This window comes from Dromiciops gliroides, chromosome 2 (assembly GCF_019393635.1).
Source record: "Dromiciops gliroides isolate mDroGli1 chromosome 2, mDroGli1.pri, whole genome shotgun sequence".
In the NCBI taxonomy this organism is placed as follows: Eukaryota; Metazoa; Chordata; class Mammalia; order Microbiotheria; family Microbiotheriidae; genus Dromiciops; species Dromiciops gliroides.
In genome coordinates, this window is record NC_057862.1 from 119,723,853 (window position 1) to 119,739,965 (window position 16,113).

The 16,113-nt window shown below is 38.0% G+C and overlaps 1 protein-coding gene and 2 non-coding genes across 3 annotated transcripts; 2 read left to right on the forward strand and 1 right to left on the reverse strand.

Moving 5' to 3' along the window:
- The first annotated feature begins 2,856 nt into the window (after positions 1-2,856).
- On the forward strand, positions 2,857-3,798 carry LOC122738381 (olfactory receptor 5P3-like). The gene has a single exon (XM_043980433.1). It carries the CDS (start codon positions 2,857-2,859, stop codon positions 3,796-3,798), a length of 942 nt encoding a protein of 313 aa, XP_043836368.1.
- An 11,083-nt stretch (positions 3,799-14,881) lies between these two features.
- Positions 14,882-14,955, forward strand: TRNAN-GUU. Its single transcript has one exon. It is a non-coding gene; the product is annotated as a tRNA-Asn (tRNA).
- Positions 14,956-15,603: 648 nt separating this feature from the next.
- Positions 15,604-15,676, reverse strand: TRNAV-UAC. The gene has a single exon. It is a non-coding gene; the product is annotated as a tRNA-Val (tRNA).
- Positions 15,677-16,113: the final 437 nt, after the last annotated feature.

The following is a 16,113-nucleotide window of genomic DNA, read 5'->3' on the forward strand; positions in this document are numbered from 1 at the left end:
GAGAGATCGAGAGAGAGAGAGAGAGAGAGAGAGAGAGAGAGAGAGAGAGAGAGAGAGAGAGAGAATAGTTACAAGGGAAGACGGTGATTGGGTCAAGTAAAGGATTTTTAAGAATGAAGAGGCTCTGACAAGTCAGTATTGAACCACCTGGTCCTGTCTAGGGTCCCGAATGGCAAGTGACCTGATGGCTGGACTTTCAGTGGACATGGAGAACTAGAGTGTTGATTTTTTAAAAAAAGGTTTAAAACATTTTTATTTAAAGTTTTTAGTTCCAAATTCTGTCCTTCCCTTCTTTCCCTCCTCCCTCCTTGAGATGGTAAGCAATCAAAGATGGGTTATACATGTGCAATTATGTAAAACATTTCCATATTAGTCAACTGTTGATTTTCTAACTCTTCTCCATATGTAATAAAAGCTCTCCCAGTTGAATGACTCTAAATCACTTTTTGATTTAACATGAGAGTTTATTCCTGCTAATTAACTGAACTTCACCAAATATTAGCACTTTACTAATATATTAGAATCATTTAGTGTAGTAAAAGGAAATTAAGGGCATCTGGAGCCACTTTACTCACTTTCAGAAACTCTCCTCTTCATCTGTTCTATATTTCTACTGTACCATGTTTTCCTCTTTTCTCATATATTGAACCATTTTTCTCTTCCATCATTTCTAATTCTCTCTTCTACACTATATATTACCTAGGCTAGTCCAGATCACCTATGAGCATTAGAACATTGTGTGGCTAATTAGGTGTCACACAAGAGCAAAATTTTTTAATGTCTGAGAGAAATAATTCCTGTGATTATCTGAAGCATATTCTTTGTATTGTCAGATCAGATGTGAACAATAACAGGCAATCTATTTGACATCTACATAAATATGAAGCTGTAGGACTTTGATACTTTAGTGGATTTGGGATCTCGTTGATATGTGTTCTGCCACCACCTATGCAGACCCCAAACAATTCATACTTTGTCTTCCTGTGAAATTCTTGTTCATATCCTGCCATAAATCCTTTTTTAAAGTTATTTTTAAAATTTTTTCAGAATTTTATTTTACAAAATATATGTAAAAACAAATTTTGACATCAATTGTTCAAAACTTTATGTTCCAACTTCTTTTCCTCCCTCCCTGCCCACCCCCCACCCCAAGAACTCAAGCAATTCAAAATAAGTAATACATGAGTAGTCATGGAAAACTAAGCTCTTACTCTTTGGGGGGGGGCAGATCAACATGGGGGTTAAGTGACTTGCCCAGGATCACACAGCTAGTAAGTGTCAAGTGTCTGAGGCCGGATTTGAACTCAGGTACTCCTGAATCCAGGGCCGGTGCTTTATCCACTGCGCCACCTAGCTGCCCCAAGCTATTACTCTTAATCTTAATATTTAATGGATGATGGTACAGATCTTGTGATGTTAGTCCATTATTTACCTCTTTTTTATTGCTTCACAACACAGGTCCACTTCATTTTTCATTTTCTTTTCATGATGCTATTTTTAATAATATGGTAATAGTTGGGTCCATGATGCTGTTTTTAATAATATTTCTCATAGCCATTATTGAAAGCAGGCTGAAACTACATACATTCACAGTTTTTTCATTGCCCTTTGGCCAGCCAAAAAGTGAATTCTTCTAAGATGATGAACCATAGTACTTAGAGTTAGAAATACAATAAACCAATATCAGTATCCCACCAAATACTGGAATTCCTTCTACAGATTCCCAAAGGCTTCTAATGAATTCCAGACAAGTGGTTATCCAGCTTCTGCCTGAATATTTCCATTGAAAAGGACCTCACATCTGTGGCAAGACAGTATAGTATTGGACAATTTTAATTGGGCGAACTGTTCTTTGATTCCAGATGTCAAAATTCAGAGGATATTTACAATACTTACATTCCTACAGTAGTATAAAACTGAGATTGACATCTAGTCAGAATAATTAGTTAAAATGCAACTGATCAATTTAAAGTTTATTTTAAACCTTTCTTATATTTGCAAAATATAACAGACAAGGTACAATTACTGAAGTACTCATTCTTACAAATGCTTTTGAAGACATCAATATTCTATAAGTATAATGATGAATTGTGATGGGAAATACTTACCAAACTTGGTTTTAGTCTGCCCTGACCTCAACCTTGGGAAAATCATTTCCTCTTCTGTAAAATCAAAGTTTTTCTTTCAGTTATATTTAAGTTTTCTTCTAGGGATGATCTTTTGTGAACCAGTGCTGCTGTTTACATGTTAAATGAATAAACCCACACCTATGTCTAAATGAGAGCTCTTAAATTAGACTAAATTATACAAAATAAGCCATTTGACAGACTCAATAGATAGATTCTGCTGCACTAAATTTAAAAATCTTGCATTAACAAAATCAGTGAAACTAGACTAAGAGAAGTTATAGAGTGAGGGAGAGAGAAGCTTCTTTCTATACTTCTCTCATAGACAATTTATATCCAAGAGATCTTGAAATATAAAGAATTGACAAAAACATGAAATTCTACTGATCCTTCAAGGTCCAATTTAAATACAATGTCCTCCATGAACCTTCTTTGGTCCCCACTTTTGTATTATTAGAGAACATTATTTGCATGAAGCATTCTAATAATCTTATATTTTTATTATGACTATTTCTGTGTCTTGTAATCCCTGTTAGATTTTGAACTCTTTCAGTAAAGAGTCAGAATGATATTCATCTTTGTATTCCCCTCATTCCCCAAAATTTGGCCTTTTATGTAGTAAATACTCAGCAAATATTTATTGTATGTATAAAAATAGATATCTACATTTTAGTCTTGTATTTTACCCAAATATTATTTTTTTTCCAAATAGGCACCTTTTCTGAGACAGATGTCATTTAAAAACCATACTGATGTGACAGAATTCATTATCCTGGGGTTAACGGATGTTCCAACTCTTCGTGCCATTCTCTTTGTGATATTTCTAGGTGTCTACATTTTCACATTAATTGGTAACATTAGCATAATCATATTGATCAGAAATAGCTCTCAACTTCACACTCCAATGTACCTTTTCCTCAGCCACTTGGCTTTTGTAGATGTCGGGTACTCTTCATCAGTCACACCTGTCATGCTCATGAATTTTCTTGGGGAAATACCCTCATTCCCTCTAGCAGGATGTGCATCCCAGTTGTGTTCTGTAGTCACTTTTGGGACAGCAGAATGCTTTCTGTTGTCCGTGATGGCCTATGATAGGTATGTGGCAATCTGTAGCCCCCTGCTCTATTCCACCAACATGTCCACCAGAGTCTGCACACTATTAGTGATCTCATCCTATTTGGGTGGTTGTCTGAATGCTTGGGCTTTTACTGGTTGTTTATTGAGTCTATCCTTCTGTGGACCTAATAAAGTCAATCATTTTTTTTGTGACTACTCACCTCTATTGAAGCTCTCTTGCTCTCATGATTTTCTTGCTGAAATTATTCCTGCTGTCACTTCTGGGTCAATTATTGTGGTCACAGTGTTAATCATAGTCATCTCTTATGTATACATTCTCTTTTCTGTCCTGAAAATGCACTCCACTGATGGGAGACACAAAGCCTTCTCCACCTGCACTTCCCATCTCACTGCAGTCACTCTATTTTATGGGACTATTACATTCATTTATGTGATGCCTAAATCCAGCTACTCAACTGACCAGAATAAAATAGTTTCTGTCTTCTACACTGTAATGATCCCCATGTTGAATCCTCTGATCTACAGCCTGAGAAACAAGGAAGTAAAGGGGGCCATAAGAAAACTGATAAGCAGAAAACACTTATTTTTATTATGAAAGATATGATGGGGGCAGCTAGGTGGCACAGTGGATAGAGCACCAGCCCTGGATTCAGGAGAACCTGAGTTCAAATCCAGCCTCAGACACTTAATACTTACTAGTTTTGTGACCCTAGACAAATCACTTAACCCCAATTGCCTCACCAAAAAAAGAAAGAAAGAAAGATGTGATGGCTATTATTGAGAGTTGGTAATAAATTAGTCTGAAGGGAAAGCTTATCATAATTGTTATTAATTATTTATGTTACCAGCCATTAGCTTGAATTAACTGCATGTCCAAACATCACAGAATCCATTGTTCAATACATACTTTGTCATGTGGAAATGTCTTAGTGTTTTAGATATACTTTTTGATATATATATATATATATACACAATACAAACAGAATTTCTCTGTCATCTACTATTGTTGAATGAAAAAATAATTTTGATATAAATATAATACTAACTTCAATAGCTTCTCCTACAGAGTCTGTAGATATGTTACTGTATCTTTAAGACACAATGGAGGGGGCAGCTAGGTGGATAGAGCACCAGCCCTGGAGTCAGGAGTACCTGAGTTCAAATCCAGTCTCAGAGACTTAACACTTACTAGCTGTGTGACCCTGGGCAAGTCACTTAACCCCCACTGCCCCGGAAAAAAAAAAAAGACACAATGGAGTCCTGGAATAACACTTTAACCCCCAGTCTATGAATTGTCTGTGAAAAGATGAATTTAACTCATTCTGTAGAGACTGTTCACTGAAAGCTAAAGAGAAGAAACGGAAAAAGAACTAAGATAACTTATTTCCTGAGACAACCAACTACAATCCTTTTCTTGAGATAAAGCATAATTCTTTAGAAGACTTTCATTGTTATCATAAGATAAGTAGCAGGTCTCTGTTTAGAGAACCAGGAGGTCAGCATAGATGGTTAAAGTGCCTTTGTCTGTGATATTTCTCATAGTCAATGGATTAAAAATATGTATTTACATGTATTTTTATTGTTTGTGCTATTATAATAAATAGTTTAGTTAGTAACTTTGATGTCTATTTAAGAGATGTATGTGTGGGGCGGCTAGGTGGCACAGTGGATAAAGCACCGGCCTTGGATTCAGGAGTACCTGAGTTCAAATCCGGCCTCAGACACTTGACTTACTAGCTGTGTGACCCTGGGCAAGTCACTTAACTCCCATTGCCCAGCAAAAAAAAAAGATATGTATGTGTAACATATAGAAATATATGTACACACATACACATGTACAGACATATATACACATATTGCATACATAGGAACAAAAGCTTATGGGGGAAATGATTTATTTAAAATTTTTTATTTGGAAATTCTTCTTAAATATTACTTACCTGGCAAACCAGAATGAAAATTCACAGTTAATTAATTGATTAATTGGAGAGATATTACAATTTTAGGAATTAATAGGGAAAGCTCAAAGCATACCCCTTGATTGCTTATAGGTTGAGAACTAATAAGGAAAATTAACTGGTAGCAATAAAGGTTGAACCATCTGTTTTTATCTAGCTATCTAGGAATATATCTTAAAATCTTATTGAATAATTTATGCATTGAAATGACATGTTAATAAATTGGGGTGTGTGTGAGGGGCATATCAGGGATATGATGTGGTAGTGAGAAGTCAATAATTGGCTTATTTTTGAATGCTTCATGAAGTTCCATATTATGTGCTAGTTACCCTTCCTGTTGTCAGATCCTCTCTTAATAATAATTCAAGCAGACCTAAATGTCTTTGTTCACTTACCTTATGAAAACTTATGTTAGAACTTTACTTTTTAGATAAAGAGAATTGAAGTGAATGCCCCAAAGAAACCAACAAAATATATTTAAAACATGAAAATTCTCTTGTGTGAGGGCCAAATTTGATAGTGGCAAAGAACTGCAAACTAAGGGGGTGTCTATCAATTGGGGAATGACTGAACAAATAATGGTATATAACCCTCATTGCCCCACAAAAAAAAAAGAAAAAAAGAAAAAGAAATGATAATGGGGCAGACAGGTTTCTAAAAAACTGGGAGAATGTGTATGAACTGATGCAGAGTTAAATGAGAACCAGGAGAACAAAACATACAATTCCAATAACATTGTAAAGAAAAACCAACTTCGAAAGATTTAAGAATTCTTATGGGGGGCAGCTAGATGGCACAGTGGATAGAGCACAGGCCCTTGATTCAGGAGTACCTGAGTTCAAATCTGGCCTCAGACACTTAACACTTACTAGCTGTGTGACCCTGGACAAGTCGCTTAACCCCAATTGCCTCACTAAAAAAAAAAAAAAGAATTCTTATGAGTGCAATGACCAACAATGATTCCAGAGGACCAATGATGAAGCATGCTACACATCTCCTAATAAAGAGGTGATAGACTCAAAATGCAGAGTGAGACATATATTTTTGGAAATGGTTAATATGGGAATTTGTTTTTTGTTTGACTATGTAAATTTTTTACAATGACATTATTTCCTTTTTTAATTGGGGAGAAGGTGGGAAGGTGAATAGGATTAGAGAAATAATTAATAACTCCACCTCCAAAAAAGGAAGTGTGAGATTTAAAATTGGAATATAAGATCATTAAACTTCCCCTTTAACTTTTCCCCTTATATATCTCCCAGACCAGTAAGAAAAGAAGCCTCTGAGCTTTAATCAGAGGGATTAGCTTTTATTGTTTGGGAATTAATTAGCCAACAAACAGGTGATACTGATTAGGGAAATAGGAAAGTAGAAATACAAATAAATAGTCTTAGATATAAGCTTAGTCTATATTCTTTTATAAAACTCACCGAATCCCAAAACTGCCTCTCAGGCTGAGAACCAGAGTCGATCACCAGAACATGTCACCGATAGTGAGAGTGAGACAGCGTGCTTCCGTTCTACTACCCATCTTTAAGTTCACTTCCCGGAAGTCTCAGAAGTATCTCCTGCTTGGCCACGCTCTCCCAGGCAGCAGCAGGCACACGGCTGTTCCTCACGGTCTCCTCCCTGAAAGGGCAGTCCTTCAAAAACTGGCGGTCCTTCAAAAACCGTTTCAGTAGTATGCGTTCAACTCTTAAATTTCAGTTGAAACTTCCATTTTTTACCAGAGAAGGGAACACAAGGAAAGCCACAAGGAATCACAGACAAGTAGGACTTGATTTAGAGGTTATATGTAAATTTGTTATAATTTTTTAAGAAGAAAGATCTGTATAATAGAGATTCATAGTTTCATGGACAATTCTCTCCTTTTCTACATCATATATGTAAATCCTTATTTCACTTGCTCTATGTCTAGTTTTGAATAAAAAATAAAATTTAAATTAAAAAACTGAGCTCAAAGGAAATAATTACTAGTTATGAGAGGAAAATGTAATAAACTACCAGTGACTCCTTTCAAAGTTTTTTTAGCATTATTGCATATTAAACTTCATTCAATTAAAATTTTGTCAAGATAATAGATTGAACTTGCAGTTTTTCTTCATATGAAAAAATTTTCAAGTAAATTATGTTAAAATCAAAGAGGAGATATGTTGGTCTTCAAATAAGGAAAATTATAAAAATAAACATTTTGAAGACAGTTGAATTAACTTGGGGTAGTTATTTTATCAGCAAATTGGCAAGATAACAAAATGACAAAAGTCAATGTTGAGGACTTGTAGAAAGATAGTCACACTAAAACATTACTAGTGTAGCTATACTTAATACATCTATTCTAGAAAGCAATCTGAATATATAGAGAGTGGCTGTCAAATGTCTATAACCCTTGTCCCAGAGATCTCTGTAGTTTACCAAATAGTTTTTGGTCAATTTAAAAACAGATGTTTTGCTTTTTTATTGTTGTTGTTACCTAGCTTTCCCCTCCTGTATCTTTTTTCCTTCCTCTCCCTCCCAGAGAGTCATCATTCATAACAAATAATATTTAATAAAACAAAATGACAAAGAGGAAGAAAAGAAAAAAAATCAGCAAATCTTATCAAAACATTGAAAAAAGCTGACATTGTATGTAATGTTCCACAGCTGTGTGTCCCCCAATTCTGTAAAAGAATGATGGATGGGGTCTTCTCATATCTTCTTTAGGGACAGGATTGTTCTTTAGACTTTTTAATGATTAATTTTCAACTATTTTGTGGCTTACATTATTATAATAATCATTGTATAATACTGTTTTCTTGGTTCTACTTACTTTACTATGCAACAGTTCATGTATCTAGGATTTTTTGTATTCATCATATTAATTGTATCTTACAGCACAGTAATATTCTATTAAATTAATATACCACATTTTTAATCATTCTGCAATAGATGGGCATCTACTTTGTTTCCAGTTCTTTCTACCACAAAAAAGTGCTGCTATAAATATATCATGGTATATGGAGCTTCCTTTATGTCACTGACTGTCAAGACACAGTGGAAAGCAAATGTTGATGTCCTTTTACAGACTTCCAGAATTCTCTCAATGGGTAGGTGGATTGATGAATGTGTAACTATTGGAATGACGCCACCTGCTGGAGACTTACTGTAGAAAAGCTCTGCCCATGAGGTGAAGGTCTTTGAGGGCAAGACCATGCATCTTTTCTTTGGCGTCAGGAAGTGACTTTTGCTTGTGGGAGGAAGAAGGGGGAGCCTGGCACTCTGATTCGCTCTTTCCTGAGGATGCTGGTGGAGAAGGGAGTGAGAAATGTGCTCACCCTTTAATAGAGAGATGAATGTAGGCCTTTCTCTCTCTCTTTACCAAATTCTTATTCTCCTTAATAAATGCTTAAAAGTCTAGTCTTGCTAAAGCTTATAATTTATTGGCAACCACTCATTAGATTTTAGACAGTCTAGCTAGAATTTTAGCCCTTAACAGATGGATAGATGGATAGATGGATGGATGGATGGATGGATGGATGGATGGATGCACACACATACATACCTACATACATCTTGATATTAGCAAATAATAATATAGATTCACAATATAATTTGCCATATTTATTCCTCCTCCAGTCACCAAGAACTGCAACACTCAATTCTGAGTATGGTATGGATTTTGGATTTTGAAGAATGGTTTCTATTGTCTTAGTGGCATCTTTAAGGACACTTTGGCTGCCTTTGGGAGGTGGGTCACAAATTTATATGAAGGGAGGGGAAGGGAAAGGAATAAGCATTTATATAATGCCTACTATGTGCCAGGTACTGTGCTAAATGCTTTACAAATATCTCATTTGATATATTAATTCAATACATCAAATAACTTTAATTCTATCAGCATATGTCCTTAACCTCCTAATGTTGATCATAATGCTTCTCTACCTTCTCCACCTTATTAGAAGGTTTAATTAATTTCTTTTTTTTTTTTTGGTGAGGCAATGGGGGTTAAGTGACTTGCCCAGGGTCACACAGCTAGTAAGTGTTATGTGTCTGAGGCCGGATTTGAACTCAGGTCCTCCTGAATCCAGGGCCAGTGCTCTATCCACTGCACCACTTAGCTGCCCCAGGTTTAATTAATTTCTAAAGCAAAAATTATTTGTCACCACATGGCCAACCTGCTGAAGATGGGCTTCTCAAATTCAGGATTGTTCTTATATAACAGATGCACAATCTTTTCCTGTAGTGATCAAAATCTTTCCAGTTCTGTAAGACTCACCCCATTTTGTGCTCAGTTACCAAAACTTTTGAGAATCCAGTAGCCATTCTACAACATGATGAGGAATCAGAATAGGAATTCAATTAACTTAATTCTGATTTTTCTTTTCATGAAATACCTACCACTTTTGTGGGTGGTTGTCTGACATTTCTTCCAGTCCCATTAGTACTCACTAACAAAGATAGAATAAGAAATTACTATGTGTCAAGCACTGTGCTATGCCCAGAGGAGTATAATAATTTTTTCAAAGCCCTAGTCTCTGCCCTGAAGGAGCTTGTATTATAATGGGAAAAGACAATTTGTATATAAAAGTGTATATAAAGTAGTTACAAGGTTACCTTAGAAGGAAGACTCTAGTAGCTAGAGGTAAAAGCCTCCTTCAGAAGACGGAACCAGGACTACCTGGACAATTCTATAAAATGAATCTCAATAGGGAAGTAATTACTGAATACATCATCTACCTCTACTAACTTCTAACAAACTGTCCCCAGGTGCTTACAATGTCAATCGATCTACCTCGGATTACATTTTTCACGGGCAATTTTTTTGTTTGTTTGTGGGGCAATGAGGGTTAAATGACTTACCCAGGGTCACACAGTTAATAAGTGTCAAGTATCTGAGGTCGGATTTGAACTCAGGTCCTCCTGAATCCAGGGCCAGTGCTCTATCCACTGCGCCACTTAGCTGCCCCTTCACTGGCAATTTTTGATAAAAGGGAGTCCTTACTTGACAAAGTGGTAACTTGTAATCCAGAAGTCAGGGTAAGAAAAGGGAAGGTAAAATGATCCTGCTCCTAAGATCTGTCCAACTGTCCTGAAGTTTCCTTAAATCTCAATGCCTCAGGAGGTCTACCAGTGAAAATATCCTCCTGATGAAAATATCTATATGAGCTATGTGGGAGGTGTGGTGGGGTGGTTTTGTTTACCTTGTGTTAATGCTAGAGAGCTTGCTTTGTAAGTGTTTGGTCACAGGTTGGAGTCTTGATTTGTTTTTTCAAGCCTTAGATATCCTATGCCTTGTAAGCAAGAAAATTGCTCCCTCTATTGCTCCCTCTTCCTACATGTGAAGAGGAAAATCTTTCTTTAGGCCACAGCTCAGGATTTCCACACTCAAACTTTAGGAAAGTGAAAGTATGAGCTCTCTCCAAATCAGCTTGCTGAAGAGTCAACTGCCACAGTCTTTGCTGTTAGTATTGGCTCTGTGGAGTAGATGCATTGAGTTGAGTGTAGCTTTATCCCACTGTCCCTCACGAAATTTAAAGTCACTTGGTTAGGAGACAAATGGATAGATTTGAAATGACCTGTGCTCTTTATCTATAACTTCTTCCCTCTGAAATCTGTCTGGAGAAGCTGAGGTCAGAGTTTTTTAAGAGCGTATTCATCTCTAAGGCATAGCCACTGTAAAAGCCAGAAAAGAGAGTCGAATAGGTTATTACTTTCTGTCACCCCATAGAATAACTTATTCACACTCTGTTGGAGTCACAATCAAATCTAGAATAAGATTTTCTCCTCCCAAGGCTTCATAGTCTATCGGTTATTTACTCTTGGTCTTTCTCTCTTCCTCCCCAACCCCGCCAGTTGTTCCAAGATTACTAACTTCCCTTCTTTTTCTGATATCAAGATTGTTATTGTGATGAACCTGTTCCTTTCTACATAACTGGTGGTATCCTATGGCCAGGTGACTGTCGGTCTCTGAGCTGCTGACACCAAGGGGTTGATTGCAAAGAGTCCTTTCTTTCAGATGCTTTCTGGAAATGGATCAAACCCTCGTGATAGAGAATTCATTTGCAATCCGCTTATTTTGCTTTTTCTTTACAAAATTTCCTAAAATCCAGAAGGCGTTGGTTTCTTCGAGAAGTGTTTCTTTGTGAACCACTAACTGGTTAAAGCAAAAAATTGCAAGGTAAGACTATAGGAGCAATGATCCTGAACTTTCTCTTTTATCCAAAAGAAACCTTTTGGCATTCAGTGATCCCTCCTTGTCATTAATAGATTGCGTCCAAGGAGAAAACCAAAAACAACAAAAGTATTCTACCTTCTTGTAAACCGTCTTCTTGGATCTGCGTGGTAATTTCTGAATTGTCTTCTTCCCTTCAAATCTCCCGCGGATACAGAAACAAAAGCAGCACCTGCCTGCTTGTGTCTATCCTCCTTAGCTATGGGTGGCATTTGTGACAGTCACAAATTCTGAATGAGAAGACACAACTGTCATTTCAACTCAATTCAGTTCGATTCAGCAAACATTCGTTAAGAACCTTTACTGTAAGGCATTGTGCCAAGTTGGGGATGGAAAGAAAAAAGCGAAAAACAATTCGTACTCTTATGTGGTACTCATTCTATAGGAAGATGCTTTTTAAAGAGCTGGGAAAGTCTATGATTCACTGGGTCAGATGGTAATGCCCTGATAGACACTATCCAATCCTAAACTTCCTTGATTATTTTTCTTTCAAGTGAATTTCGACTGGGTTTGTACGAGAAAGAGAGCGCGCTAACAAGTTGTGGTTATCTGGCTGATAGTTTCCTTAATCTGCGGGGCTATTTGTTTTGTCCCTAGAATTTGAAACCACTTCCCAGAAAGAAGCCCATTTCGCAATTTCTCATTTGAAAAGGCAAGGCTCTTCAGGGACTATTCAACAAATTGGCCCATATTGGCAGGATAACTTTAGGACCTCCAGTTTACTAGACCAGTGTTTTCACAAGGCACAAAGTTAAAAACAAACAAACAAACAAAAACCAAAACCCAACAAACCTCTGCAGGAGAGTCAGCAGTTCTCACGAGGAAGTCTTAATTTTGTTGCATCAAAACCCATATTGTCTTCTTTTCTTTCCGCGGGAATCATGCCCGCAGACACACTCCCTTTCACCTCAGGTCATTTTCTCTTCTCCAACCTCACCTTTTGCGGAGTAATTTACATATCCGGTATACTTAATTTTCCCGAGAATGTCCACGTTACCTCTCTATTCATGCATTTTCAGCGCCTTGGGAAATGAACTGGTCGCTAAAAGTCTGAGACAGAGCGAGTCCCAGACTCATATAAGTATTTGATCTTTGGAGGGAAAAACATTGGGAAAAGAACACTTTTAAACCAACCTGGGTGCTGTGTCCCTACAGATCGATCACAGTTGCCTGCGAAGGAGCCCTGGAAAGTCGGGCCTCTCCATGTTCGTTATCCTTACTTCCAGGTCCGTCCGCTGTGCATACTTTCTCCCTTAGCTATACTCCCTCTATCCCTGGTAGTCCCTTAATCCACTGGCCTCCCACCCTTGATTTAAAAAAAAATTCTAGTCACGTGATCTTCCTTCGGCTTCAAAGACGGAAAATAATTCTGGCTTTGAACACCTAAGGTCTTTTAGAAACTTAGTATATCGCCTCCCCCTGTGGATAGATAGAGTGAGGAGTCAGTAATACTCATCTTCATGAGTTCAAAATCGATTTCACTCACTAGCTGCCTGAACCCGGGCAAGTCACTTAATCCTGTTTCCTTCAGTTTCCTCATCTGTAAAAATGAGCTGGAGAAGGAAATGTCTAACCACTCTAGTATCTTTGCCATGAAAATTCCAAATGGGGTCACAATGAGTCAGATACGACTAAAACTACTGAACAATAGCTTCTCACCCCCTACCTGATTCCCTAATTCGAGATTAGCTCACGTGATAGGAAGGTCATTTAACATTCGAGAGGTAGAGGAATTGATGTCTGCATTCTCTGCTTTTGCTTTCCTTCCTCCATCTTCCTTTCTGTGTACCCAGAAGAAATTATATCCAGTAGAGCCCCCTTCTCTGACTACCGCTCCCTGCTCTTTTATATCCATCCGCTCCAACCGAATCCCTCCAGTATCACTATGCCATTCTAACCTCCCCTTCTTTTGTACCCTATGGTGTTTCCGTTCTGTGAGAAATGGGTAATTGTCTCCTCTCAATGTGGATATAACAGTCAGTCATACTCCCCTGACCTGTTTGTAGGACAAAGGTCTCAGATCCCCTCCTCCCCCACAGGTTAGCAAGGTCACATGGTTCTAGGAGCCCTGGTCTCAATAAGGTCAGCTCCAGAGTTGTGTCCATATAAGGAAGTATAAGGTCCACTCCTGAGTCATGACCATTTAAAGAAGAGGGGTGGGAATACTGCTTTCCAATTAACTAGTTTTTGCCTGTAGATTGTAACCCCATCAGTGATGAAAAAGGGGAAGGTCCATTCTCGTTAGGGACTAGGGTATAAAACAGGCCCTGTGAGCCCCCTTTCTGGGCACCCACTAGCTGCACACTAGGGTGCCTCCTTCTCATGAGCAGATAAAGCCTTTGTCACTTCACTGCTGAGTTCCCTAGAATTATTGAGAAGAGGATGGATTTTTCCCTCACACGTTCTATTGGCATTTCGACCATTCTCTAAATTTTAGTCTCCCCTTATTCACTGACTCGTTCTTCCAGTTTAAAAACATTTCTAAATCCATCTCATTCTTTAAAAACTTTCACTTGATCCTATTATAATTAATGTGATATCATGTAATGCAATGCAATACAATACAATATAAATCCTCATACTTCAGTCCTCTATGTCTCCTCCCTTTCCTATCCTAGAAAAAGGTAGTCTGCACATCTTGCCTTCCCTTTTTCATCTCTAACATTTCTCCAACTTCTGAAATATGACTTTGAACCTCATCAATCTTCGGAAACTATTTTATCCAAAGGTACCAATCGTATTTTTCCCCTCAGTCCTTATTCAAGAGACCCAGTTCGCAAAAGAATAACACTGAAATTAACCTTTGCCTGAGGAAGGAAGGAAGGAAGGAAGGAAGGAAGGAAGGAAGGAAGGAAGGAAGGAAGGAAGGGAAGGAAGGAAGGAAGGAAGGAAGGAAGGAAGGAAGGAAGGAAGGAAGGAAGGAAGGAAGGAAGGAAGGAAGGAAGGAAGGAAGGAAGGAAGGAAGGAGGAAGGAAGGAAGGAAGGAAGGAAGGAAGGGTTTCTCTCTGATGTCTATTCAGCATGGACTCCTGAGAGAATAGCAAGGTCGACGTGCCTAGGTACTAGGACAAACTCAAGTAGTCTGCCTGCGCAAGAACGCAGGATAAGCGAAACTAACCCCAATAATTCACTTTATTTCATTTTTTCCCAAATCAGGAAAAGCCACGATCAGACAATGAACTGGTTCCAGTGGGTAGGAAGCTTCTTGAAGCTGATCGTGCCAAAGCTCCGGGAGCTTGGCTGACAGAAGGAATGAAAGAGACGAGAGAAAGTGGGACTGGTAGTTTTCTTTCTTCTTTTTCTTTTTTCTGTTTGGAAGAAAGTGATCCTAAGAGGATCTGTGTAACTATTTTGAGACCAGAAAACGCATCCTTTGATTCATTTTTATTTTTGCTTTGAGATTGTTAGAAGCTGTGGGTCTGAAAAGAACAGACACTTTATAGTGGCAAGTTTAAAGAAATATTTTTAATCTTCAATGAGGTATATTCAAAGATAGAAGGTGCCAGCACGTAGTCTCTGTGGCGCAATCGGTTAGCGCGTTCGGCTGTTAACCGAAAGGTTGGTGGTTCAAGCCCACCCAGGGACGAGCGTTTTAAGTTTCCTGCAGGCAAGAATTTTCTCTGTACTTATTCCTCGCCTGTAAACACCGCTCGCTCAATTTTCTTCGCTTCTGAATATCCTGTAAAACTATAACGCCTAATTCCCGAGTTCCAAACTTTCGGCTTCTGAATTGTTCTGCTTGAACAATAATTTACCTTTTCCTCTATCCCGTCTTCTGAGTGGGATCCCGAAATGGTGAATACAAAATGTTCTTTGTCTTTCTGTATTCAAACTGTTCAGTGTGAAATGAAGTTACTCTTTCTAATAATCTCCCACACGTGGAGGAGTATTCTGGTCCCTTTTGAAGGGAATATCGTTCCCGATAATCTCTTCTCTGGGGATTTCAGTTTGTCGAATCTACTGTGGATTTGCTTTGGTTTTAAGAAGATGGAGCTGGGCAATGGTTTGTGGAGTCCCGACCGGTGTCTATGAGGCCATAAGACTCGCAAGTGCCCAAGACCCAAAAGCGGCACGCTATCGAAATTCAAAGAGCTCATAATACCTGATGTCTAGATTAGTAACCTGCGATTTATTCTTTTGCAGAATTCCCTTCCTTCAGTGTTATAGAAAGTTGTGACATCTATGCCAGTTCCGATGTTTTTTGAAATTGGGGAAAAGCATAGAAGTAACCACATGGTTTCACTGAGGATCGAACTCAGGACCTTCTGCGTGTAAAGCAGACGTGATAACCACTACACTATGAAACCAGTTGGTAACAAAATGTTTCAAGTAAGAATATTTCTAATTGAGGAACTACAGAGAAGAAAAGTCATGAAATGTAAAATCTGTCATTGAAAGGAATTCTCAGCTAATTTACTGTAATCCCCTCATTCCTTCTTCCATTTTTATATACGTCTCTTCTAACACATACAAATTATGAAAAAGAGCCCGTTCTATCTCCTTTTTCCTCCTTTCTAAATTAGTGCATTTATTCTTTTTATATTTGCTTCTCAGAGCATAACCAAACAACTCTAGGTCCTCGGTTTGTCCGTCACTCAGTCGATAAACTTTTTTTGGTGAGGCAATTGGGGTTAATTGACTTGCCCAGGGTCACACAGCTAGTAATTGTTAAGTGTCTGAGTCTGGATTTGACATTTATTAAGCGCCTATTATGTACTGAGCAGTGTCCTAAACGCTGGACATA

What these genes read in the sequence shown, in the direction of transcription:
- LOC122738381 (XM_043980433.1), top strand. Translation starts at nt 2,857, where the DNA reads ATGTCATTTAAAAACCATACTGATGTGACAGAATTCATTATCCTGGGG.